Here is a 27,800-nt window from a genome sequence, read left to right as displayed (position 1 = left end):
AACTAGATGGTTCATGCATGTCAGAGGAAATGGGCCTTTTTAGTTTTGCCTTGCCTGCAGGACATTGGAGACAGTGGTCACTGCTGTCAGTGGAGTACAATCCAGCAGGACACTCAACGCATTCAGTCTGGGTCGGGCTGGGCTCCCGTCCGGGGCCACACTATGGAACAGAAACAGAACTCCATCCATGCCCTTCAGCCATGTTTAGCACACCACCACCCATATGAAAAAGTATAATAAACATACTTGATATAAACATTAATTATACTTCAAGTATTCTTACTTATAAAATAGTACAGTTCAGGTATACTTCAGCATACTATTTCTTCATATGGGCCATCTTGTCTCACAAGCAACCAGTGCTATGCTCTTCTTTCCACTCTTCCTAAGTTTCTAGATTGCTCTCTAGCCTGATTCTAGTATGATCTGCCCTGGCGGAAACTGATAAGCCCTGTGTGTGCTGTCTGTAAGACTCTGAAAGGTAAAGCATACCTTACGCTGATGCCCATCTGGGCAAATGGAGCCAGTGGGACAGGGCAGGCAGGCGGTGAGTCCTTCTGGTGAGTGTTCTCCTGAGGCACAAGGCATGATGGTCCCGGTGCTCAAATCACAAGACACCCCAGCTGGGCAGGGCCTACAGTTCGCCCCATCCTCACCACTGATGGAGCCTGGGGGGCAGGGCTAAGCACCAGCCCAAAAACAAACACTTAGCATCTACTACATCATACATGTGACTATTTGAATCCACCAGTTTAATTAGCGAACTGCTTGAAATGTTGTGCTTTTGGTTGCAATAGCTTGTTTGAAGCTACTCTGGAGGACGAGACTGTGGGGTATTCCTTCAAGCAAATACTGGAATGGCCATGTCTAACCAGGCTTTTGATTCCTAAATATGAGACTTTAATTTTGTTATCCAATGTATCTGTAACAATCTGTAACTCTAATCTTCTCAGTCCGAATAAATACAAAATAATATAAAAGGCAGGGCAGGCTGCATGCTCAACAAGTCTGAAACTGTAGCACTCTTTTCACACAGCTCGTATACTGTGTACTGTTCAATAGGGAATAATCAGCATCAGCATGCTTGTTGTAGTGTAAGAGATGCATAAGAAACCAGCCAAATTCCATGAGAAAAGGTCATTCAGTACATCTAGGCTCGTCATTTTGTCTACTGTCAGGAGAATATCTGGTACTCTCATAAATCGTGTCTATAAAAAACCCACCTGGCAGTCTTGAATTCCTTCTTTGCCAGTGTGGTAATTGTAAGTCCCAATGGGGCATTTTCTTGGAGCAGACACATTACCAGGGCAACTGTGACAGAAACATTATATTTGGAAATATATAAAAAATATATATCTTTTTCTTCAAAAGTTTTTCCACAGACTGTGGTATAAAACAGTTCTCTTTAAAATATAAATATATAGAACTTTTGAAATCTGTCACAAAATGAAGGATATCAACAAGCTGCTATCTACAAGGTTACAGCGTATTCTATATAACCTGCATTATCATATGATTGAAAACTTACTAATATCCCACTGGACACTCTGCACAGAGTCCGGATGAGAAGTAGAATCCTTGGGAACAAGTGACCAAACAGTGATCGCTACAGATGGAACATTCTGGACTCACAGCCTGAACTCCTACAACCATTAAACACAGGATTAGTCATGTGCAGCCCTTAATATGTGGCATTGTGTGACTGGCTCCCCAACAAACCTTGTATTACAAACTTTGTACTACAGACATTTATTTCATTCAAAATGCAAGAAGCTTCTTCTTATGCAACAAAATAGCTATGGCACACACTGGAAAACTCACCTGAAATAGGATGGTGCAGTATCCATAGAGGGTTAAAACACAAACATGCCAAACATGACCAATGAAAAAGAAACACCATGTGCATGGCTGACTTGCATAAACTCCTCCATCTCATGATGATTGTGTGTGATATTTCTGAAAGCAACCTGCTTTCAGCAGAATGTGTGAGCAGTGCTGTGGTTCAATGAGGGAAAGTGATCCCACTGAAAGTGACATTTGAAACAGGACATGTGATTCCCTGGTAGGCTATGGGACATTAGGGCTCTCTGGTTACCTGCCCGCACCGTCCTACCTGGAGAAGCTGAGGCATATCCACTGACATGTGGTTCATTCAAATCGCAAAACAGACATACTGTAGCCTCTACTGCACAAAATTGGACAGATATAATTGTGTCCCTCGGCCTTGCCAGATTTGAAAATGAAATTAAGAGGGGATTGAGCTGTTGAGTTTAACAGGCTCAGATGAGCAGCTTGAATTGGAATTTTACTGTCCTTATGCTGGGAGGCCTCTTCAAGCAAACTGACACTGGCTGGCTGTGTATAGGCATGCATGTGTTGCATACAGTTCCCATGAGAACGAAAAGAAAAGGCAAAAGTTTAGACGAGACTGTTGTTGAGGTTATGAAGGTGTCAGATGTTTCCTGTTTGTTTTTCCTATGCCAGCCATCGGTACATTGCAAACCGTGCAGCTGCTGGTTTGTGCACTTTACCGAGGTGTGAGACTCTCTGTCTATATTACTTTCAAATCAGCTATTTGAGTCTTGCCATCAAGAGTCTTGCCAGAGTCTCCGGATCCTAGATCAAGTTTCAATCAAAGTTCAATTTTGTCCTCAAATTTGATGCATAATTTAATATCATATTATATCAATAATATCAACAAATTCCTTCTTTAATATTTTGTACGGGTGGTCCCCCTGATTTCTTGGTGGTGTATACGACAGTCAAGCTGCATAAAACAAGACAGTTGCCTCAATTTTTACTTGTGCCACATTGAGCAAGTTGGCAGAGGATGCTTTTACAGTTTGTCTTTGCTGATAAATAGTTAACATTTCAGAAATCTAAGAAGGTAGTAGACCATTGACTGCTTAAATAAGTAAAATAGTTACATCAAGAATAAAATAAAAACATTATTTCCTTAATTGCATTTTATCATGCATTTAATTTATACCAGCTTCATACCATTTTTTCTATTTTCTCTTTTCAAACCCATGATGAAAATTAAAAGTCTAACTGACTGTGAAATATAATAAATAAAGTTGTCTTTAAACTGAAAGTTGGCATTAAACAATTAAATGTGCATCAATCGTTTGAGCAGAATGATTCCACTGAGCATACACAATGGATTATTTTATCATGTTAACATGAGTCCAAGCATGGAAACACAACTCCCACAGAGCTTTTTTCACAAAAGTTAACCACTTCCTGATGTTCTCCACTTCCTGTTCTTGTTACCGCCTGTTTTAAGTGGCAGGTAACATAGTATGTTCTACAGAGTACTTTTGTTCATATCAGCAGCACATATATTGCATAAACCAGACCAGGCTAGGGTTGAACAAGAATGACTATTTTACCCGAACTGATATTTCTGCTCCTGCTCAGGATCAAAGGTAAGATTTATGATTAGTGTTACTATTATTTAGTTTAATAACAGCAACATGATGAAAGTATTTTTTCCACAGAGTGATCTATTCATTTGCCCATATATACCCATATATTATCAAGTGATACTTTGAAAAAAATGTTTTTATTATAACAACGTAGGTGTGAGAGCAAAATTTCACTTTTATTTCCAACATTTATGACATTTTTCATGTTGCCTGTCATCTTACATTTATAATTTACATGCTGCAGCTTGTGGATGTGTTTTCTGCATTTAAGCCATTTCAATTCAATTTAAGTCCTACAATTATTTAATATGTAATTCAATTCCTTTAACTGAATAACAAATTGAGGAGAATTGTCTAGATTCCCAAGAGAAGATTAAATTAGCTGTGGTGAGATAAATAATTAGGCTAGGTCAAGCAAGTTAAGTTAAAATGTTAACATTTTAAGCTTATTTTAGTCAAGAAATGAAGCTACTTTGTCTATGGAGGGAAATATTAAAATATATGAGGTTTCTGACAGAGCTCCAGCACAGTGGTACTCAGGCCCTCATGTTCTCTAAGCGGACACACCCATGAAGAGGCGTGGCTGGTTATTCAGGATGATAAGCCTTGGCACATTATTACAGTAGAGTAAGTCATTTCCTGCTTTCTGTGGCAATACGGCCACACAAAAAAGAAGCATTCAAATAATGAGGTTCAAGAACTAATTTAGGCCAATGATCAAAGTAATCTTTATTACTACCTTTATATAATCTTTATTTGTCTGTATTATCCATTCAAAGAAAATTTAATTCCCTCAGATAATAAAACAGATAATGAAAACGACTACAAAAGAGACGCATTTATGAAAATGAACTCCAAAAGAATATAATTATTAAAAATAATTATAAAATATGAAAATTCTAATGATTATAAAAACTTCAAGGTGTATGACTTAATTTCTACGAGCATAAATAATATGAAATATGTAAAGACTGGGGTTAGTGGGTAACCAATAAGGGTGTGACAGTATAAAGAAATCTTGCTTCAGTGTACCGCTGTTTTTACTTCATGTTTCAGTACATGTTCAGTAGAGCAGAAAAACAAATGGCAAACATAAAACTGCTTTTCATATATTATGAAAATGTAAACAGTGGCTAACTGGCCACAATTTCTTGCAGAACACAATTTGTCATTTGGATGTTTATAAATTAAGTTCCACACACCAAATAATTTATGCAGGTTTGGGTTACAGTGTGTGCCAAAGCGAAAACCCAGTACTAAAGGCCTTGACAAAGCACGCAGTGACGCTTTTCTCATTAGCCTCGCGTTGCTGCTTCCATTGTTTCACAGAAGCCCCCAATTGCTTGGAGGTTGAGTGTCAATAATACAGATGAAACAAGCTACTATTTGTGTTACACAGGGCTGCAAATAAGGTCACAGACTGCTGCGCTGGCACTGTTACGTTCTTTGGGGAGAACCATACACATATTCTTTTGGAACTGCATGTGAAAAAAAAGAAAAACATATAAATAAATGTGTTCACATTGTTTTAAAACAATGTCATGTTTGTTGACATTTCTTAAAACCCGCGGTTTTCTCCATAACAATGTGTGCAAAGTATTTTGTATTTTCAGTGACTCTTAAAATAGGTCAGATGCGGGGGGGGGGGGGGGGGTGATGGGGGGAGAGACAAACTTACGATTAATTAAACAATATTGTTAATAGTATGAATTCCGCAAATTCCCTCAAAATTCTTCAAAAAGGGAAATTCACCCAAACCTTTACAATACCACTCATTTCACACACACCCCTCTGTTATCTTTTCTGTAGGTGCTTTTCTGAATGGTGTGAACCCAGAGAATGGCTACGATACAGTTGTTGCCCAACTGGGGGTACCTCTAACACTGAAGTGTCAGCATAACTGCACCGCATGGACCCGTGGCTCCTGGGACCTTGAACAAGCAGAGGTGTCCGTCTGTAGGTCCTGTTTTAGTGAAACAAAGAAAATGGACAGAAATGGCGCTGTCTGCACAGTGCTCCTCTCTCTTCGTTATGTGTCTGTTAATCAAACCCATTACAAGTACGAGTGCCATTCTGTGGAGAACGATGACCCGAGTCTGACCAGGAAGAGGGAGCGGCGGGTTCTGGTTGTGGTTCAAGGTAAAGGAGCCGTCTGCATTCATCCATCCATCCATTCATTATCCTAACCCGCTTATCCTGAACAGGGTCGCAGGGGGGCCGGAGCCAATCCCAGCATGCATTGGGTGAAAGGCAGGAATACACCCCGGACAGGTCGCCAGTCCATCGCAGGGCACACACACCATTCACTCTCACACTCATACCCACAGGCAATTTATTTAAACCATATTTAGCCATATTACCATAATCCATGAAAGATTATTAGCATAATCCATGAAAGAAGAAATCTCTCCAATGCTGTCCAATACAAAAATTTTTTCAATACAGTGTTTATGATTCATGGGGAATCCATAGATTGCGGTGATTTGCAAAATCTGTGCACTGTGCGCAGGTTTTGTAAAGTTGTCTTTGGCAGAAAATGGGCAGCCTTAAATAAATGAAAAGCCGAAAAATGACAAATGCTGCCCTTTTCATTTTTACTCAAACAAATCAACACTACATTTCTTCCACAAAATATCTAAAGCAGCCAACACCCCGATTTTAAATCTGATTAGCTAAAATAGATTAGGACACAGTAAATTTGGAGAAATAACTTACACAAAGTTAAACTTATGAAGAAGCGAAGGGAGAGATTTAGTTGTTTTAAAATCGTACATTTTATTTCAGCTCCCCCTAGTGCCCCGGAGGTGTCAGTGACCCCGCAGGGTGACGTGAGGGCCGGGAGGTCAACGGGACTGGTGTGTGCCACGAGGGGTTTTAATCCCAGGAACGTGACATTCACGTGGACCTTCAACGGCTCTCCAGTGGCAGGGGCCAGCGAGCACACCGTGGGAACAAATGCTGACAGAACATTCTCCGCACAAAGCAACATCTCTGTCACACCCACGGCTTTCCATCACAAGGGCGCGTTCACATGTGAAATCCAGCACCCTGCGCTGAGTCGCCCTCTCAGAGCAAGCATCACACTGGATGTGAAATGTAAGAGACCGAGGTTCCCCGTGAGCGTCGCTGTACGACCGAGTCACTCAAATCACGGTCCTAGAGTGCAGAGGGCTGCTGGTTTTCCACCCTCTCTCTACCTGGGAGTCCGGTGTGAAGCCCGTCTAGCCACTCAGTAGCACCAGTGTTCAGTTAATTACCTGGGAGAAAAGGGACGGGAAGATCTGAGGATCCCTGCTGTACAGTGTACCTCAGAAATGACTCGCTCCTCGTGTGATTAATTTTTAAACAAAAACATTTCCATTTTGCTCTTTGATGAAAACATGCTGTTAGATTCTAACCTGTCATTTTAATGGCGTGTGTTCCAGATCTTTCCCTGAATATATCGTACAGTGGCAGCATAAAGAGCACAGGGGAACCACTACGATCACCTCATGCTATCAGAGCCAGTGTGGGTTCATACCTCAAGCTCTCCTGCCGGGTGCACAGTAACCCCCCTACTGAGGGTCAGTGGGTGAGAGAAAATGTTGCCCCCTCCAGGCAAATAGGTACTGCCACAACACTGACCCTGGACAAAGTAAAGGCAGAAGACGCTGGAAGCTACAGTTGTGAGGCATCTACAGCCTACGAATCCAAGCGCTTAACTGTTACAATTGAAGTGAATTCGGGTGAGTGTTTTTCTCAAACCTACAACAATACATAAGTTAATCAAGATACTGTGTTTGTATATAGCAGGATTGCCAAAGCACTTGAAAATCCTTCAAAATATTTGAATCAATTCGTACTATTGTTTAAACATAATTCCTCTCAATATATACATTTTCACCGCTGCTGCCTCCAGGACTGCAAACAGCAGGTCGACCAGGGGGTTCAGCTCAGCCAACCACAAATTATGTGTACACTCAGTGAGCACTTTATTAGATATTTATTCAACTTATTCTTTAGACTCATTGATGTTCTGCTGCTGCAGCCTATGCACTTCTTTTTCACACCATTATCTGTAACTCTTGACAGTTGTGCATGAAAATCCCAGGAGATCAGCAGTTTCTGAGATACTCATACCACCCTGTCTGGCACCAATGATCATTCCACGGTCAAAGTTACTTTGATCACATTTCTGTCCCATTCTGATATTTGGTCTGAAAAACAGCTGAACCTCGTGACCATGTCTGCATTCTTTTATGCATTTAGTTGCTGCCACATGATTGACTGATTAAATATTTGCATTCAAAAGCTGGTGAACAGGTCTACCTAATAAAGTGGTCACTAAATGTACATACTTGTTCGCAGGCAGTTCTCCCTTAATGTATTTTCATCAAATCTAACTGTAGCTAATTTACTGAGCTAGCTAGTTTGCTAATGTGCTGCTGTTAGTTCTCCAGTTCTAAAATCCACTGCCTTCCAGGCATCACCGAAGGAAGGAAAGTACCTTGGGCATAATAACAGCAACAGTTCAAATCTTTCACTGGTGCCATTTCTTTGTCACAGGGGGGTTCATCTGGTTTAAGGTGTTAGCTGCCACCATGGTTATTGTGGCAACTGTGCTGGGCGTTGCAGCGGTATACTTCTGCCTGAGCAGCCGAAGAAAGAAAAACGGTGAGCTCCAGGTTCAGCACTGGCCATGAGGCCACTCGGGCTAGCTCTGTACAGAGGGAAGACTAAATATTTAATTTGCAGTAAACTATAACTGTAGATGTGTATTTTGTCTGTGCCTTTTAAAGGCTATTGGTCTCACGTTTTTAAATTGTCCTTTATAATTCATTTTAAGTTTAAGCTAATATATTTATAATTCCTTGTACAATATAGCATGCCAGGATTTTACCACCTGCAACAGGTAAGACATTCAGTTTCTTTGTACCCGAGCTGCCATTTTCACCTGGCGAGGTGCAGGGCATACAGGGCGTGCTCCTCGCGTGACTTCGGACTTCAGCAGCCACGTCCAGTACGCCACGCACCTCGCCAGGTGACTGTGCCAATGTGCCGCGCAAAGTTGATTCCGGAAAATATGGCCATATTTCCTCAACTCTAAAATGTCACCATAGTGACAAGTTAATTTGAGGAATCCCAATATTTGGGTCTTTGTCTTCTTTTTAAATGTCACTGAGGATATATTAAATATATTTTTCATGTATCTATTGACAGTGGTACAGCAAACATTGAACCGAGAGTTGAAAAGCCCCCTGCTACAGGTAAGCCTTGACTCATCTCTTCAGGCTACACCTTTCCCTCCCTAACTCACCATCATGATTAGCCTTATATATGCCATAGACTGTAATGGCACGTATATAGTTGTATAGATATTGTTGTTGTTTTTTTCTTGTATTAGCTATTGTATTGTTGTACTCGGGGTATTCTAGCTGCCAACTGCGGTATGCTAGTTTGGAAGTTGATGTATTCTTCGAGGGTTCCGATTGTATCTGTATGGTTACACTAGGACTCGGAACTGTACTGTCCTCTCAGGTCCTCTTCGCACTTGTACTTGTGTTTGATCTGCACTTCGTTGTATGTCGCTCTGGATTAGAGCGTCTGCTAAATGCCTTGTAATGTAATGTAATTTTTCCAATCGTCACTTAGACACAAACCAACTCACAAACGAATGCCGTTCTCACCTGAATATTTCATGCATTAGGTGAAAGCGCAGCAAAATGGGAGCCTGTGGCAGTGACCTTTACCTGCGCAGGTAAGCTAACATCAGAGCCAGCTCTGGAGGGCTGAACTTTCGTACCGCCACAGAAAACGTTGTCATCACGCTGTTGTCTTCCCTCCAGACAGTCAGAGCGATCACGAGGTCCCTTACGCTGACATCATGATATCTGTGAGAGGATCCAGCACACCTGAACTCACACACATCCCAGACCCCACCCCCAGGAACTACAGACAGGTAAGAGGTCAGCAGAGAGGGGCATATACAGTCACCCCCTCCCCTCCTTAAGACCAGGCGTGGCAAACTCAAGTCTTGGAGGGCTTATCGGTGTCTTTCAGCATGAGTGATCCATTTAAGTCATTGCTTGGCTAAGGAGTCCACACAGTCCATCCCAAGGCTTTAACTGGCTGGTGATTGAAAAGAAACCACAAATATCTGTAAATAGTATGGCCCTCCAAGACAAGAACTCAACCACAACTTTAGACTTTTGCACCTACAGTACTGCACCACAACAAAACTGTCCACAACTAGTTAGCTCATCAATTGAACATGTCCCTGTTGCCCTCCCTTATAGTCAAATCGCACTCCGCTATTCTTTCCTAATTCAGATGTTGTTGGCTGTGTAGATAGCTAACTGCAATGGACACTAATGAGAAGATACACAAAGTTCAATTTCCCCCTATGACCTCTGACTTCTGACCTCTCTTTGCCCTCTTTGGCAGCGGTGGAAGGAAGAGCAAGGCTCGAGCAGCCTGTTGCAGGTCTCCTGCTCGGCTGACAGACTGCATGTCCACCAGAGGGATGTGGCCAGGAAACTGAGCACCAGTTCTGAATATGCCGTCATCCAATATCGCTCTGAGCCACTCAGCTGAGATGAGAAGAAGCCAGAGCAACACTGCCCCCTGCTGTTTGTGTTTGTTTTAACACTGTCAGCAGTAAGGAAAGAATGCACATTTTATTCTCCCTTCCCTACTCAGGCAATGTTTGATATTAATATAGTATTGGAATAATGTACGCATTGAACTCTATGATATACATATAAAGCTCCGATAAAATGCCCGTTATGTCATTTGAGAGCTTAAAACAAGTACGATTGTTAAAATGCCAATTGGTACAAAATCAATTATATATACTGTAAATGTAGGAAAGAAACATAATCTGTGTTTTTACAAATGTATATATATGAATTGTTTATTTTTTCATTGTTTATTATAAAGATGTGATTAATTAAATTTATTAAACATTTTTGACAAAATAAGGTGTAATTTCCTTGGCTGCCTTTTCAAATAAAAACGCGATTGAATAATTTCATGTCATTTGAAAATGCAAGTAAATGATACCCCTGGGAAATGTTTGTAGCAACATCCTACAAAACACTATTTGGCATCCATAACAGCACAAAAGTAGGATTATGGGAATAATAATATTACAAAACTAACCTTACACATTAGTCAGAATATCATACGTTCCACTGCCTGTTGGCGAATCATTTTTTTCCAACAGGTTTGAATCACCTATTTTACCCCTTCGAGCTCCCGTAGAGAACGTTCAGGGCTTTCTGTTGCCTAGGAACGAGGGGCAACAGTTCTATTGAGCAGGATAACTCGGAACTGTCACTGAAACCAGAGGTTTATAGACATAGCTAGCAAAAACAAACGGTAAGACGCATTAGCAATTAAATATTACGAGTTACCTGCCTTGGAGTTGCTACCTAAAATATCAAAACGTTTGTAATGTACATAGCCACGCTGTACATAATAAGTAAGTGTTGCCTTTCGAATAGTCTGCACGATAACTAAACTAACTAACGTTATAACGTTAGCTAACGTAGGGTTCGAGAAAGAGACGGATAAATAAATAATCGACCCCAGATGTCATACGCCTAGCAAGTCATGCAGATATTCACCATAAATAATTTGTTGGTTATGTCCATTTGCGTTTGAGCAGACGGGATGTCAATACCCTTTTCAAACACCACCCTTCGTGTCCCTCGGGGTTTTGGAAACCTCCTGGAGGGGCTGGCACGAGAAGTCCTGAGAAGTCAGCCGAAGGACATCCCGACATTCGCCGCCTTGTACTTCGGTGCCCTTCTAAAAGAAAGAGAAGGCAAAATTGTTATTATTATTATTATTATTGTTGTTGTTGTTGTTTCTAGTAGTATTAGTAGTAGTAGTAGTAGTAGTAGTAGTAGTAGTAGTAGTAGTAGTATAATTTATAGTTGTAGTGCTTAGCATTTATCAGCGTGTGCAGTGTTGTCAATCAATGGTAACATTTTTAGCAGAGGCTACAAGTCAGATACTGAATTAAGAGAATTGGGATATTCAAGATGATGAGCTAACACAAGAGATAGAGGACATTCCCTAAATATCTTAGCAGGATGCCACGGTAGACATTCTCTGAAGTGCTTTTCCCTTTAGAAAGCGGCCTGGATCCTGCAGAGTGGGGAGCCAAACTTGAAGACAGATTCTACAATAATCATGCATTTCAGGTACACTATTCATCTTTGTCTAACCGAAAACAGGGAGTACCCAAACAAAACACCCAATTACTTTATGATTATTTTATCCAGGATGACCTGCAGGTCATGAAGGTATAATACATGAGTAGGGGATGTCCAGCCAATGCGTACTATGTAATGACACCTTTCATACCTCCGCCAAAGTCTCATTTTTCTGTGTTCATGTCCTTTCACAAAGCCTGAAAAAGAGAAGGAAGCGGATGGCAGTTCTGAGCCTCAGCAAGAAGCAGTGGGGACCATCCATGAGTGAGTCTGTCTATCCTACACCATTCACAAGGAAGCCAGGCAAAATCCAGAAAGAGAGACAGAGACAGAGAGAAAGAGAAGCAGTCATTCATGTAATTAATAAAGTTTGATGGTTAGATGGTGTCAGGAACACACATCTTTTTATGGATTATAATATTATAATTATATTATAAATTCATACAGTAAAATGTACTGTTTTACTTCCATGTAAGATTGTTGTCATTCTTTAAGCTTTCACTTCACTGATCTTGACAGAAGATGGCACGATCCAATACACTAATATAATAAATTATCATGGCACAGTCCAACTGAAAACTTTAGAAGGCGTAGTACCACAAAGGATCACTAGAAGGCATTAGTTACATATACATCCATCTTTTGCTGTTGTGGATACTACGCTGTTCTCATGACTCCTGTAGGCTTAGCTTTATGTAAATAAAATAACATGTCAAATCACAGTATCAGTGGCTTTCCTTTTCACTGTAAGCCAATATTTTAATTATACAGCGGGTATTACAGGCAGTGAAATATAGTATGAGCTACAGCAATAACACTGTGTACACCCACACTATTCCTTCTGTAATGCATTGTACATTTACAAGGTAGCAGGGAAACACAGTTTTGATTAAATTGAGCTTCAGCTATGACTGTTCTCTTCCTAAAAAAACACATTGGAGAAATGCTTAGCCTTCAGCTACACACTGATTGGGTAATACTTAGATCAGTTACAGGTACCCTCTTAAATGTATTGCTCATTATGTTTTTATTCACTCAGTCAGTCAGTCACTCAGACAAGCTGGCTTTACATTTAGCAGGTATAGGGCATTTGTGGGTTCATGGTCTAAAACAAGAGAAACACTTCAGCAGCTCCAAAGTAGCTAGCAGAGCAACGTTACATTTCCAGAGGTTTCTGGAAGGTCGTCAAGTAAACGTCTAAGACATCCTTCCATGCAGAAAACCTGGGCCAATTGGAAAAAATACACAAATCTGATATAATATCAAAAGCCCCAGAAAATAACCCATCCCTTTCAGAATGTGGAACTGAGCATTTGGTTGGACTGTAGGCCGGGCAGGTACACCCAGGAGAGTGGGCAGATACGGAGGGCAGTGGGATGGGTAGCGTATCGGCCACTTGAGACCGAGCGAAGTTGGATTGTGCTGTAGAGGGATGAAGGCATCGCTGTGATTGGACGCTGCCCACGGGGCAAGGGGGTGAACTGCACACACTGATGAGCTGGCCTGAGGGAGAGACAGCTACACACCTTCTCCCTGCACCATAAGCTTATTGAGACTGGTCCTGGTTCGTATCGGACAGGAGAAGATTTAGACCAGAAACAACACCTGACCAGAACAGCTGTGATGTTTGGAGTGCTGACAAGCTGCATTCTGGAACAACCATAAATGCCAGGACATATATAAAGAATCTCAGATGAGATTCTAAATTGTCACTTAACCACTTTTATTTGAAGTAACTCTATAGGATTACACAGTATAAACTTCAGTAAACAAGATAGTGTGCAATCATATTGCATATTGAGATGCTTTAATACTCAACTTGCATTAGTGCTGATAGCGAGTGAAAATGGTTTTAAGTAGGACCCTGGTTCTGGGTGATTTTAAAGGTGCCAGCCTAAAACAGCCACATGTTCCCACAGGGTGCCAGCAGTGAGTGGGCTCGCCAGCATGTTTTGACAGAATAGTCTTTCATTTGGCTGGCGATGTGTGGGGGCACAATCCAGATTGATTTCTGCCTCTGTGCTGTGGAAACAGACGTTTGGGCTTGGCACCGCTGCCAAGGCTATTGTTCACATTCAGCCGCATTCTGTTTCGGACTATGGCACACCATGCATGCAGGCATGATGGGAAACATTCAGACATTGATAAGCTCTGAGAAACTTCACAAGTGAGACAGATAAAGCATGCTGGTCTACAGGCCTCCCACTCGAAAACTGTTCATTGAAAGTACTGTTGTTGAATATTAAATATCATGTCATTTTCACATTTACTTCTGTAACACAAAAAAAAGTGAATAATGTTCTCAATCCCCTGCCCTGCAGGAGCAGCGTGGCTGGGACCCCAAGCTACATTGAGGACGAATTCATCCAGCCGGTTCACCTGGCAACCGTCGCCAGCGCAAACTTTAACGTCTTCGACGACGACGTGCCACGTGTGGAGTCCTGTCGCCCGCCGTCGGAGATCGTCCATGAGTGAGTCCCCCTTTACTACACCGTTCACAAGGAAGCCAGGCAGCATCCAGCGAGAGAGAGAGAGAGAGAGAGAGAGAGGGAGAGAGAGAGAGAGAGAAAGAGAGAGAGAGAGAGAGAGAGAGAGAAGGAGCAAACAAAGGGAGAGAGGACTGACAGAAGGGGAGAGGGGCAGTCAAACATTAAATTCATGAGAGAGCGAGAGAGAGAGAGAGAGAGAGAGAGAGAGAGAGAGAGACATACACAAAATCTGGCATATCAAAAACCCCAGAAAATGACCCATCCCTTTAAGAATGTGACCATTTAATTAGTCTGTAGGGTCTGCATACACGCAGGAGAGAGGCACAAGGGTAGAACAGGGATAGATACAGTAGCATATTGGCGCCTGGAGAATAAGAGTTGAAGGCATCGCTGTGATTGGACGCTGCCCACGGGGCGAGGGGGTGAACTGCACACACTGATGAGCTGGCCTGAGGGAGAGGCACAGACCACTGTCCTCTGGAGCGAGAAGTGTGGTGTGGCACTCACCCGTGTGTCTCTTAATAATAATAATTAGAACTGGTTTACTTTGTGCTTTTAAAAGTGAATAATGTTCTCAATCCCCTGCCCTGCAGGAGCAGCGTGGCTGGGACCCCGAGCTACATTGAGGACGAAGTCATCCAGCCGGTTCACCTGGCAACCGTCGCCAGCGCAAACTTTAACGTCTTTGACGACGACGTGCCACGTGTGGAGTCCTGTGGCCCGGCGTCGATTGGCAGCAAGGCAAGTGAGGACATCTGCAATGCTGAGCTGGACCCATCATTCCTGTCTGAGGATTTTTCTCCCCACTAGAGAGTTTTTAACCTCACTTGCTATTTTGGGGATTCAGGTCTGGTGTTTGCCTTTTTGCTCCTCTGTAACGTGTCTTTGAGACAGTCTTCTGTAAAAAGCACGATTCAAATATAACTGAATTGAAATTGAGTAGTAGTACTAGTAGTCCTAGTACCAGTACTACAAGTCATCATACTAGTACTAGTAGTGAATACTAGCACCAGTGGTACTAGTAGTAGTGGTAATATTTTGCTGATTATTTTTTCCAGAATGGCCTACATATGTAATACATGAGTAGGGGATGTCCAGTCAATGCGTACTATGTAATGACACCTTTCATACCTCTTTTGCTGAAGTCACATTCTTCTGTGTTCATGTCGTTTCATAAAGCCTGAAGAAGTAGATGGCAGTCCTGAGCCTCTGCAAGAACCAGTGGGAACCGTCCATGAGTGAGTCCGTCTATCCTACACCGTTCACAAGGAAGCCAGGCAGCATCCAGCAAGAGAGAGAGAGAGAGAGAGAGGGGGGGGGAGAGAGAAAGAGAGAGGGGGAGGGAGAGAGAAAGAGAGAGGGAGAGAGAGAGAGAAGGAGCAAACAAAGGGAGAGAGGACTGACAGAAGGGGAGAGGGGCAGTCAGACATTAAATTCATGAGTAAATGTATAAAGTTTGATGGTGTTAGGAACACAAATGTTTTTATTTATTATGTTCATACAGTAAAACATAATGGTTTACTTCCATGTAAGATTGCTATTATTTTTTAAGCTCTCACTTCACTGTCCTTGACAGAACATGGCATTATCCAACGCACTAATATAATACATTCACATGGTACAGTCCTACTTAAAGACAAATTAAAACAGCAGTAGCTTCCGCAATATGATGTATAGTAAAACGGAGCTTTCGGGGAATATTTGAAGGTGTGGGAGTCAATTTGACTGATGTTAACTGTGGAGGGGGACATCATATGAGGAGACATGCTGCTGTGTGAAAAGGATATTGATTGGAGGGGAGCGGAAAATTCACAGACATTTTATTGACATACACGCCCACTGGTACAAAATGACGTAAAATCTCCTTCTCCAGGAAGTGGATGGAAAAAAATACACAAGTATTACATTTTTTTAGAATATATGTGTACTTTAAGATGTGTTCATATGGTTTTGAAGAATTGACTTAATTGAGGGAAAAGTTCATTTTGCTTTCAGCTTGTCTTTACATCTTCAGAAGGTGTAGTACTACAAAGGGACACTAGAAGGCATTAGTTGCATATACATCCGTTTTTATTCAATCTTTTGCTGTTGTGGAGTCAGTCACTTAGTCATTCAGACAAGCTGGCTTTACAGTGGCAGGTATAGGGCATTTGGGGGTCATGGTCTAAAGCAAGAAAAACACTTCAGCACCTCCAAAGCACAGTAGCTAGCAGAGCAATGTTACATTTCTAGAGGTTTCTGGAAAGTCGTCAGACAACTTCCCAAAACTAAAACTCTAAAACACATAAACCCTATCTGGACCAATCAAAAACATACATGAAATCTGATACATCAAAAACCCCAGAAAATGACCCATCCCTTTAAGAATGTGACCATTTGATTAGTCTGTAGGGTCTGCATACACGCAGGAGAGAGGCACAAGGGTAGCACAGGGATAGATACAGTAGCATATTGGCGCCTGGAGAATAAGAGTTGAAGGCATCGCTGTGATTGGACGCTGCCCGCGGGGCGAGGGGGTGAACTGCACACACTGATGAGCTGGCCTGAGGGAGAGGCACAGACCACTGTCCTCTGGAGCGAGAAGTGTGGTGTGGCATGCAGCCTCTCATGTGTGTGTCCAATAATAATAATAATTAGAACTGTTTTACTTTGCTTTTAAAGCTGGGTGGTGCTCAAAGTGCTACACAGACACATTTACACAGATACACACCATAAGCTTATTGAGACTGGTCCTGGTTAGTACTCAGACAGAAGATTTAGACAATATTTAGACAGGAAAGAAGACCAGATACTGTGTTTGGAGTGCTGATAGGTTGCACTTTGGACCAAGCATAAAAGCCAGGACACTGTGCTATAGATAATCCCAAATGAGACACTAAATTGTCACATAGTCACTTTTCTTTGAAGTAATTGTTCAACTCCATGCTTTAATACTCAACTTGCATTATTGCTGATAGGGAGTGAAAATGGTTTTAAGTAGGACCCTGGTTCTGGGTGATTTTAAAGGTGCCAGCCTAAAACAGCCACATGTTCCCACAGGGTGCCAGCAGTGAGTGGGCTCGCCAGCATGTTTTGACAGAATAGTCTTTCATTTGGCTGGCGATGTGTGGGGGCACAATCCAGATTGATTTCTGCCTCTGTGCTGTGGAAACAGACGTTTGGGCTTGGCACCGCTGCCAAGGCTATTGTTCACATTCAGCCGCATTCTGTTTCTGAAGTGTAAACATGGGTATGTGTGGAGACCAACGGCACATGGCACACTATGCATGCAGGCATGATGGGAAACATTCAGACATCGATAAGCTCTGAGAAACTTCACAAGTGAGACAGATAAAGCATGCTGGTCTACAGGCCTCCCACTCAAAAACTGTTATTTGAAAGCACTCTAGTTGAATATTAAATATCATGTCATTTTCACATTTACTTCTGTAACACAAAAAAAAGTGAATAATGTTCTCAATCCCCTGCCCTGCAGGAGCAGTGTGGCTGGGACCCCGAGCTACATTGAGGACGAAGTCATCCAGCCGGTTCACCTGGCAACCGTCGCCAGCGCAAACTTTAACGTCTTTGACGACGACGTGCCACGTGTGGAGTCCTGTGGCCCGGCGTCGATTGGCAGCAAGGCAAGTGAGGACATCTGCAATGCTGAGCTGGACCCATCACCCGTGGCCCCATATGGAGGGCTGCAAGTGCCCGGGGGGATGGGGAATTTTGACCTTACCACTGCAATGGTAACTCCCAGCCCTCTGCCCACTCCACTCGGGGTCCCAGAGGACATCCCTGCATCAGCGACTCCAGGAAGCCTCCTACTGGACTTTGGAGATGAGGAGGTGGAGCAAATGCCAGAAGCCACCCCAGGTTATGCTGCTGAGGAACCTGCTCTGATGGTAAGCATGGCAGAACCCGTGAGGGGGGAGGCCCCTGGAAGGCCAGAGGTAGTTGTGGAACACGGAGAAGGACAGGAGGAACTTCAATCGAAGGGAGGAGACACATCCAGAAGTGAACCCCAAACAGGAGGAGAGGAGACTTCACATTTCGATCCGCATGTCCAAGCCAAAGAGGATGACCCGTCTTTTGGAAAAGCTCTAGGCTCTGCAAAAGAAGAGGACCCACCCTTAAGAACAGCTTTAGACTTAGCTAGGCATGAAGGTAGCACTGGAGAGAGTAATGTTCCAGAGAGTATCCATTCTCAGAAGACCTGTACTGAAGAATGCTTCGCCATGGCTGAAGCCACCAATAGAGAAACACCTCCCCAGAATTCAGAGAGCCTCTCTGATGACAAGGCTTGTGATGTTGAAATTGATGGTAAACAGGAGATGAAGATGGAAGCTATAGTTGCAGATGCTGAATCAGATGAAATACGTGGTGGAGATCAGGATATATCTAAGGAGGAGGTGAGAATAACAGCCGAGGAAGAGGATACGAAGGAATCAGTGGAGTCCGGACAGGATATAGGGTCTGAGGAGCAGGAAGAGGGTAAAGAGTTAGAAAAGCAGATTAGGGAGTCAGAAGATCTGAACCAAGATGCAGAATCAGAAGAGCAGGAACAAGGTAAAGAGTCAGAGGTGCAGGAACAGGGTACAGAGTCAGAGGAACAGGTTAAGGAGTTGGAAGATCTGCACCAAGGTGTACAGTCAGAGGAGCAGAGCCATGGGGCAGAATTGGAGGAGCAGGAACAGGGTAAAGAGTCAGAGGTGCAGGAACAGGGTACAGAGGAACAGGAACAGATTAAGGAGTCTGAAGATCTGAACCAAGGTGCACAGTCAGAAGAGCAGAAACAAGGGGCAGAGCTGGAGGGGCAGGTGCCAGCCGTGATACCAGAGGTCAGCGTGGATGAAAGAGAGCCTAAGGTGGAAGGGAACGATAGTGACAAGCAGGAGCCAGAGCAGCAGGAAGAGGAGACGGTCCTGCCTTTGGGTGAAGATGGTTCCCACAAGGTAGGTAAAATTTGAGCTTTTCACAACATTACAGGCCCTTGTGACTGTCCAGAAAAATACCAGTTATGTGGCAATAATGGGCAATAATGCTATTTCACAAAATGATACACTAGGCATTAAGTATTTCAAATATCAAGGTAATATTTTGTTAACATTAATCATTCAATATCTGATTAAATATGACATTTCAATTAACAGTAATTGTGAGATTGTATAATATCACAGTCATACGGTATGTTTCCTAGCATCACATTGAATACAAGTATAACAGTAAGATTTTGATTAGCATTCATGATTAGATATTTTATATAAACATAACACCTATATCTTAGTTGGTCTATACAGGAACTTCAATACTTATTAAACTCTTACATTTCAATAAATAAAATCACTCTCTATGACCCAAAAGAGATGAAACTCCCAACTGACCTTAAAACATAAAGAGTACCGAATGAGGTAACCTTGGGTTGCACACCTTTGTGTCTCAAGAGGTCTCTGGACGTTCTGCAAAAATGGCACCTTCAAGGATCAACAGTCCGGATGTGTACCTTTCCCCGGGTCTCCAGAGCGCAGTGATTGAAGATGTAACAAAAATAGCCCGGCTTCTTAAATCCCTGAAATACACCAATACTGCACGTCATTCAGGAGCACCTTGTGAAGCAGCGGCACTTAAAAACCAGACCAGTTTAGGCAGTGCTAGCAGTGCTATTCAGAGACAAATGTGCAGCGTTTTAAAGTTTTTGCTCAACAGACCTGAAACAGTCACAATGAGGGCGGACCATAAGTGAGATGAAGAGGGAAAGTGGGTTAGAGCAAAAGAGGAAAGAAGGATCCATTCACCTCCTTGGTTATCATGGTGCCCAGTTTCTCCTCTTTGGATGTCAGTTTATTTTGATAGAGATAATGCATTGCATTAGCAATCAATACTGATAACACTGTAAAAATAACGAAAGCTACATCAGATCCCGCTTTGTGGATGAATCGAACGTTACGTGCGTAACTACGGCTCTATGAACTCCAGATGACGGTCAGGAGGAATTAAATAGAACTGGCCTTTTACTAATTTCTAGAGTAGCAGGCAGATACTGTTCAGATTGATTGTGTGCATATGTATGGGTTCTGTGCATGAATCCATTTGCGTAAGGCCATACGTACATGTGAGTGAGTGAGTGAGTGAGTGAGTGAGAGAGGGTGTAGAGAAGGAGAGAGAGACAGTGTGCAGAGAGGGAGAGAGAGGGTGTATCAAGAGAGAGAGAGATCCTGTTATGGATCTGATATACATCTTGATGTTATCTTGCTCTTTACACTTTTGTTCACTTGATGCGTGTGTGCAACTTCCAACTTCTAAGGGGGAAGAAATATAACTATCTATATTTGTTGTCTATAGTGATTTGCAAACTCCCACGTGTGTTGTGATAATGCAGTTAGGCTTCGTCTTCTGTTGGCTCTTGAGGAAAAACTTAGTTCTGAGAAAACGCAAGCAGCTCAGACCTGAGAGAGAACAACTGAGCCAAGGCGAAGAAAAAAAACGTCTCCCCACCGCACACTCCCTCCGCACTGTTGAACAGCACCTTACACTCATTATGCAAAATCCAGATAACCAATTAATGAGTCTGAAGACATGCTCGCTTGCTCACTCGCTCACTACTTCACTGAGGGAACTGAAGGGGGGGTTCATCACAGTATTGCCATGGAAACATGCATCATTCTTCTCTTTATCTTATTAAGGAATATATGCAGACGTCGCTACATGGAGTTGCATGTACAGAAGCTAGCAGTCTGCCACCAGAGTGTCGCTCCACACTTAATAAAAGGTTATGATAGGTTTTTATTGTACCGGTATTTAGTAGCGTAACAGACTCTCATAAATATACAGAGGGTACGTTTTTTTGGGACGGTAGAACTTTTTATATCCAATTGACATTGCTGTGCACATGTGTTTAATGTTTAATGTAGTGTCTGTTGTGTCCTGACAGTTCCATTGATATTTTGAATAATCTGAACAGAATTTCCACAGGATCTGAGCGTGGGAAACTTGTTATTGTCAGCAGCTTTGTACTCAGATGTAAGTGATATGAGATGACAGCTCTAATTGGATCACGGTATCACAGCAAGCCACGGTAGTACAGATACGCCAGTTAGTCATGTCCTGTAGCATCTCATGCCAATAGGATGTTGTGGGTCAGTGCACAACTAAATTAGTTTCTTCTGTCCGCCTGGCCTCGTCACAAATGGAGAAGAACAGAGTCTTTGGACTCAGGTAGAGCTTGAATGTTTCCCACAGCTCATGCGATGGTGACCTGCTTCTGTGCTCTCTGGGGAAAGCTATATTTGGATGCCTCACTATACGTCTGGAATTGAGCAAAGTTAGTTTTATACTGTCTGCATGCTATAGCGACAAACAAGGTGGAACACGTTTCCTTCTGGAAAACATAATAAAAGTATAGTCATCTGCTAGAATCTGTTAGAATCAAAAAGCAAATTGCTGTCCATAAACCTGTTTTTAAAGGGTAAACACCACATAACAACATGCATTACAAGATATTGTTCTAATTATTTATATTATAGAGGTAAATAATGTTTCTTAGACAGCGTCTTGGCTATCTTCTTCGGCCCATTATCTGTCCACATACCTACAGCAGGTTCTTCTACCTGAATCAGAGGCTCTCAGCCTGCTGTCCCCCCCAGAATATATAGTGGTGTGTAAAAATGTAGGTGCCCTTGTTCAAAAAGCCTTTTACCATAAATATCTAAGTGAACAGAAGTGACTGACAAAATTAAACATGACACATTTCTTCACATTTTATAGCAAGAAGCAAAACTTTGGGAACCCTGTCAATTAGTACTTTGTCACTCCTGCTCGGGCAAATATAACAGCTTGTAAACACTTCCTGTAGCCAGCTAAGAGTCTTTCAATTCTCGCTTTTGGAATTTTTCCCCATTCTTCCTGGCAGAACACCTCTAGCTCAGAAATATTCTTTGGCCTCCTTGCATGTACGGCATGTTTGAGATCTCACAGATTTTCAATAATATTCAAGGCTGGGGACCATTGGGACCATTCCAAAAACTTCATCTGTCTTTCCTGGAGGTTCTTCTTGTTTGGCTTTCGAGGTATGCTTTGGATATTGTCTTGCTGGAATACCTAACCTCTTCCACTGACCTTCAAACAAATTTCTTGATATTTGGTGGAATCCATTCTTCCCTCCACTCGCACAATATCTCCTGTGCCCCCAGCTGCCACACAACCCCAAAGCATAATGGATCCATCTCCATACTTCAAAGTTGGCAAGGTGTTCTTCTCTACAAAGGCTTCACCCTTTTTTCTCCAACATACCTTCTTTGGTGGTGGCCAAAAGTTCCATTTTGGTTTCCTCAGTCCAAAGCACATTGTTCCAAAAGGCTTCTGGCATCTCAGTATTTTCTTTTGCATAATTCAGACACTTAATTTTGAGTTGAGGTCATTCTTTCTGGAAACTCTCCAATGTTTGTTGTTTAAACTATGTTGTATTGTTAACCAGTGAATAGCTAGGCCTGTGTCTCCTACTAATGTTTTTGCAGCTCTTTTGCAGCGATGTGTGGGTTCTTCTGAGCATTTCTTACCAGGTCTCAGGCCATTCTATCTGAAATCTTTCTTGGTTTTCCAGACCTTGCCTTGACTTCAACTGTTCCATTTATCTTCCATTTCCACTGTTAAAAACAATAGGTAGTTTGATATGTTGAGAGAGTTTTTGTAGCCTTCTCCTTCATGGTGGAAATGAACCATCTTCATTCTGACATCCTTGGACAACTGTTTAGAGGAACCCATGGTTGTTGACACCAGACAGAACAACCAGTTGTTCTGCAGTTGGGTACTTTAGAAGGCATGGAGTTACTTCAGAATAAAAAAGTTAAGCCCTGGAATTATACTCATCTGGCACATTGAAGGCCTAACGAGTAAATCACCTCGGTCTGGGCCTTGGTAATAATCTTTTTTTTAAATAACAAAGAAAAATCCAAAAGGGTTCCCAAACTTTTGGACAGGGCTCTTTTCCTTTTTAAAAAAAATATAATTTATAAACAGTAAAAAATTAAAATGAAAAGCAATCGATCACATATTCATTGTAAAAAGGGGTGCCCAGATTTTTGCACCCCACTGTATACTCTGTTAGCAACCTTCTGGAAACAACCTGTCTTTCTTAACAGGGACAGTCTCCACCCCACCAAACATGGTGCTCACCTGCTTTCTCAGAACCTAACCAAGGCCCTGTGTTATGACTGCTACCGATTATTATTGTCAAGCATGTCCATCTGCACTAGACCTTCTGGAGTTGCAGAGGCGGATGTGGTGGGGTTTTAAATAATATCTTTGCAAGGGCTTAGTGTGAAAGCACTTCAATAAGCATTCTCCACCTTCCGCTGTCTAACGACAGGAATGAGCTTTGCTCTATTGGAGAGGTAAAGGCTCTAAAGAAATTAAAATGTAGGAAAGCGGCAGGCCCAGATGGCTTTCACTCTTGGCTTTTATATGCTGAAGATCTAGCTCCTGTCATTAGTCATATTTTTAATCAGTCATTCTCTGAGGGCAAGCTTCCAACTGTCTGGAAAAGTGCAAATGTGGTACCATACCCAAAGAGCCAGGAGAAAACCAAGCAAACCTGTTTAGACCAACCTCCCAAACATGTATTACAGCAAAACGTCTAGAAAAGTGTATGCTGAAACAAAATGGACGCCACATCCTTTCATCAATTTGCCGACAAGAAGAACTGTTCAACCACAATAGATCCAGTTGGCAGCATGTCATAGACATGTAGGCGGAGCCTTCTGAGGGCGAAAGCAAACCTGCGTCTGCCGTTGTTCTGAATAGGCAGCCATCATAGATCATTGCTATTTTAGTATTTTAATCAATAATAATGTCAGGAAATTGGCTCATGGTGTTAGCTGTTGTTAGCCATGGGCTTCTTGGCAATTAAATAAAAGTGCAAATCTAGGTTTAAAACATTTTTTCTGCACAGTAAACCACAAGACAGCTTTCTGGTATCTAAAAAATCGCTATGATTATTATATATGACTACGTTTTTTTGCTCATTTAAAGACGTGTATGAATAGCATCTTAAAATACAGGTCATACAGATAAAAGTGTTAAAACTCACGGTTCTAAGTGGTATATCCTGTTACCATAGTGATGGAGAATTGCCACGTGAATAAAGGAATTCATGAAAAAAAAAACCCAAAAAAAACCATACTGGCCCGGTGAGACTTAAGGGGTTAAAAGTAATTTCCAGAAGTTATTTCATATTGAACATAAAAAAGGGACACAGGGGAAACTATGTTGAGTAAATTTGTCCAAGTAAATGTTTAACTGCTATCAGAAAGTTGCTAATGTATAAAATAACTTGCTGGGCACTATACGGAGAGATGCGGCAGTTGTGGATAGTCTCTAGACAGGAAGGAAAATGAAAAGCCCAGATGGCATGAATAGTTTTTTCTCTCATCATTCTTTTGTTCTTATGTTGCACAATATGCTTTGGATCCATGCGAAGAACACATAGAATTATGAGTCAGGCCTCTGAATCCTTCTCCAAAAGCTGAATGATAGCTTTAAGAGGACTCTAACTGTAATAACATCATCAATATTTCTGACCAATGTAAAGGGTTTAATGCTTAAAAGACAACCACGATTTGCAGTATCTAGAAATGGTGTATGATGCAACATTTCCACATATTGTGGGTTGATGGTAAAATATAAGAATTATAATTTAGCTTAGGTAAAAAACAAATGTTTGCTAATTCAAATACTGTATACAGTACAGCTAATGCTGGTTTTAGAAAAGCAAGAGCTATACTTTTTCAGAAAGATTTATTTTATTTTATTTTTTAGGGTAGGTCATCTTCTCAAAGTACTGTGTGTGTTGTCCATTGACTTTGTGAGTATTGCGTGGGTTTGGCAACGGAGACTCTATTCTGAGTAACAGTACGCATGAAAACCACTTTCAGTCATCAATCAGGGGAAATAAATTCACCCCTGAATGCACACTCTTCCTCTTTCTGTAAGCCAACATCACTTATTAAAAGGAGCATCTGCTGCAACTAGCTGCTACTTATTTAAGACCTTTCATGAGAGCACTGACTGGCCCCTGTAGTCCCGATGTCAAGCCTGGGTTATGTTCTGTGCTGACGTTAACCGGACAAACTGAAGCAGAGGGACACAGCCGGCCTCGTCCCACGAGGGTTTTGATGGGTTTAAATTACCCAGCATTCCTTGGGCGACCTCTACATTTGTGCCTCCCAGTGACACACCCGGTGCCCACAGGCTACACAGTAAAACGTTCAGTGTTAAACCAACTCTTAAAGACTATGGCCAGCGTGGACCCATATAAATTCTGTTGAGTTTTGATTTTATACCGGACATTTTACTGTGTAGCCGTTATCAGTGAGAGTACCCCTTTCCCACTGCATCCACTAGCTCCAATTTTTCACTCTTCACGGTGTTAGTTTAATTGGCTGTTTACACAGTACATGGCACATGGTTAATTGGTTGGTTATTTAATAAATGGTGATTACAATTACAATGAAAAACGTATAGCGTTTCATATCTGAGGGCTAATCTGTTAGAGTAATGGCATGGAACGTGGGTGGGTAGAGGGGGGGCGGGGGTAGAAATGTGAAGAGGAACTCAGTAAGGCAGACAAACGGCTCTGCTTAGTGCCCTGTTGTGTGTCACCACAGTGACAGCCAGCGGAGGTGGTACTGAAGGATGGAGGAGACCAGCTACAGTCTTGCTTATCTCAAATCGATTTATGGCATCTCCCTGGGTACAAGCAGTGCCTGAGCCATTTTACAGTTTATGTTTCGACAAATAATCATAATGGACAACTTGAGAGCATCTTAACTGCCTTCTTGTTTTTTTACCGGTGCATTTACATTTCTGCCACCTATGCCTCCTCTGTCACCAAATCAGGCATGTACCAAAATTGGTGTCCTTGTTTACAAAAAATATATCTGAATTCAATTTTGAAATGCATGTGTTTAGAATTTGTGTATTTTATAAAAATGAGTTAATCAGTCAGTCAATACAGCAATACTTGTAATGCTGCTTGAATGCAACTTTAATTTCATAAAAGGCTCAGCATTGACTTCACCTACAGCAATCTTCTTCTGGCCTTTCCACAGAAAGAAATGAGTATTGTGTGTTCTGTAAATGTTAATATGGAATGCTCTAATGGCAGACTGTGAAGTAGAGAAAGTAGAGATTCCTGGGTGTATGATACCAGGCTGGGCACGGTACTGTATGCATTCTAGTCTGTTGACAAAATAACCAGATTCTCTATGCTGAATGGCCCATTCCCATCAGTAAATGTCCTTATTGGTTGTTGGCTAACAAATTGGTTAAAGTCAATGCTGAGAAAATCAGTGGCAAGTTGCCAGCACATCTTTTAGTTATGCCAAGAAGTAGACTGTGTATCAGCCATTCTGTTAAACATTAAACAGAAGCTGTCACCATTCCATGCTGTAATAACTGTATGATAACACATTATTATTCATAATAATATTCAGCCCAGTCCTCTGCCCTTGGCATTTCCTTCCACATTAAGTAGTCACCATTTGCATTTACATATTCTTTTCAAATTATGGTGGAAACATACATTTTATGAACACGGAAATTGTGATATTGAAAAAATAGTTCTCCCTCTGGCAGGGGGATGACGACAAAGAGAAAAGTCTAAATTTAAGTGTGCTAGAAAAAAGGCTTGAGTCGTGGTTGGAGATCAGTGACCTCCTGCTGCTGGTTGACCTATTACCATCATGACACAAGTGACAGTGAGCATTTAGCTTGACCTATGTCATTAGACTGTAGACTTAATTAAAGGTGCTAGCCTTTGAAGTTGATTCTTTGATGTTGTTTGTGCATTGGGACCTGTCTGCCTGTGGGGAAGAGGAAAACAGCATGGCTGAAATGTCAATATATGGGAGAGGAGAACCGCACACCAATACAGTACAACATACAGTACTAGCAGGTTTTGTTTGTGTGTGTGCGTGAGAGAGAGAGAGAGAGAGAGAGAGAGAGAGAGAGAGAGAGAGAGAGAGAGAGAGAGAGATATTAGTGTTATATAGAGTTATTTTATAGTGACGGTAAAACAGGCTGGATCTTAATATAAAAGTCACACTGAAAACACCAAAGAAATTGTGAGACAGAGTGGAGATCTCTCCAAAATTAAGATAAGCCAAAGAATGGTTCTGGCAACATGGACATTAAAAGTAAAATTCTCTCCCACTGGATTTGGCAGTCTGAATGCCTACGCACCAGTGAATAATTTATAATATACAAAGTACATCATTAATACTTTTGCTTTTGTTTAATATTCCCTAAGCATTAAATTTGACACATTGCCATTGCTTTATTAAACATGTGTGTGTTTTAAAAGCTAATATAGAACCTCTGAAATGACACCAGGGAACAGATTGCACACACTCTTTAAGTTGTAGGCTACTATGAAAGTGTAATAAACTGTTTATAACAGCGAACCATGCACAGTATGCAGTGGGGTCCAGGGGAATCCCGAGGAATGTTGCTGCCCGTATTAATGATTCATGAAGAGCATCTATCTACTTTATTTCCAACGGGTAGCCCTCGGTTTCTGCTACACCTACAGATAACTAATGGCTGTACTTTAAGATGTGTAGTGCTTGACTGTGTCTGTGTGTGTGTGTGTGTGTGTGTGTGTGTGCGAGAGAGAGGGGGGGGGGGGGGAGAGAGAGAGCGCGAGA

The 27,800-nt window shown here is 41.9% G+C and overlaps 2 protein-coding genes across 3 annotated transcripts; both read left to right on the top strand.

Moving 5' to 3' along the window:
• The first annotated feature begins 3,290 nt into the window (after positions 1 to 3,290).
• LOC133108743 (leucine-rich repeats and immunoglobulin-like domains protein 1) lies at positions 3,291 to 10,183 on the top strand. Of its 2 annotated transcripts, none has more exons than XR_009704696.1 (10): positions 3,291 to 3,428; positions 5,238 to 5,567; positions 6,213 to 6,524; positions 6,854 to 7,153; positions 7,974 to 8,081; positions 8,292 to 8,319; positions 8,628 to 8,674; positions 9,115 to 9,165; positions 9,258 to 9,366; positions 9,852 to 9,867. XR_009704696.1 is itself a non-coding variant. In XM_061218457.1 (10 exons), exons 1-10 carry the CDS (start codon positions 3,380 to 3,382, stop codon positions 9,999 to 10,001), a joined length of 1,488 nt encoding a protein of 495 aa, XP_061074441.1. In that variant the 5' UTR covers positions 3,291 to 3,379; the 3' UTR covers positions 10,002 to 10,183. The 2 variants fall into 2 exon arrangements, 1 of the variants encoding a protein (XP_061074441.1); XM_061218457.1 differs by having other exon boundaries at positions 9,254 to 9,366; positions 9,852 to 10,183.
• A 515-nt stretch (positions 10,184 to 10,698) lies between these two features.
• On the top strand, positions 10,699 to 21,040 carry LOC133107549 (high mobility group nucleosome-binding domain-containing protein 5-like). The gene is made up of 9 exons (XM_061216539.1): positions 10,699 to 10,787; positions 11,077 to 11,235; positions 11,547 to 11,617; positions 11,826 to 11,893; positions 13,951 to 14,100; positions 14,712 to 14,859; positions 15,298 to 15,356; positions 17,594 to 19,055; positions 21,032 to 21,040. Exons 2-9 carry the CDS (start codon positions 11,082 to 11,084, stop codon positions 21,038 to 21,040), a joined length of 2,121 nt encoding a protein of 706 aa, XP_061072523.1. The 5' UTR covers positions 10,699 to 10,787; positions 11,077 to 11,081.
• Positions 21,041 to 27,800: the final 6,760 nt, after the last annotated feature.

This window comes from Conger conger, chromosome 13 (genome assembly GCF_963514075.1).
Source record: "Conger conger chromosome 13, fConCon1.1, whole genome shotgun sequence".
NCBI lineage: Eukaryota > Metazoa > Chordata > Actinopteri > Anguilliformes > Congridae > Conger > Conger conger.
The sequence above is the reverse complement of the archived record's forward strand: the minus strand, read 5'-3'. Positions and strand labels throughout refer to the sequence as shown.

What these genes read in the sequence shown, in the direction of transcription:
- LOC133108743 (XM_061218457.1), top strand. Translation starts at nt 3,380, where the DNA reads ATGACTATTTTACCCGAACTGATATTTCTGCTCCTGCTCAGGATCAAA. An exon ending in CATCACACTGGATGTGAAAT is followed by an intron (nt 6,525 to 6,853) that starts GTAAGAGACCGA and finishes CGTGTGTTCCAG; the next exon opens with ATCTTTCCCTGAATATATCG. An exon ending in AGTGACCTTTACCTGCGCAG is followed by an intron (nt 9,166 to 9,253) that starts GTAAGCTAACAT and finishes TCTTCCCTCCAG; the next exon opens with ACAGTCAGAGCGATCACGAG.
- LOC133107549 (XM_061216539.1), top strand. Translation starts at nt 11,082, where the DNA reads ATGTCAATACCCTTTTCAAACACCACCCTTCGTGTCCCTCGGGGTTTT. An exon ending in CCGTCGGAGATCGTCCATGA is followed by an intron (nt 14,101 to 14,711) that starts GTGAGTCCCCCT and finishes CCTGCCCTGCAG; the next exon opens with GAGCAGCGTGGCTGGGACCC. An exon ending in CGGCGTCGATTGGCAGCAAG is followed by an intron (nt 14,860 to 15,297) that starts GCAAGTGAGGAC and finishes CGTTTCATAAAG; the next exon opens with CCTGAAGAAGTAGATGGCAG.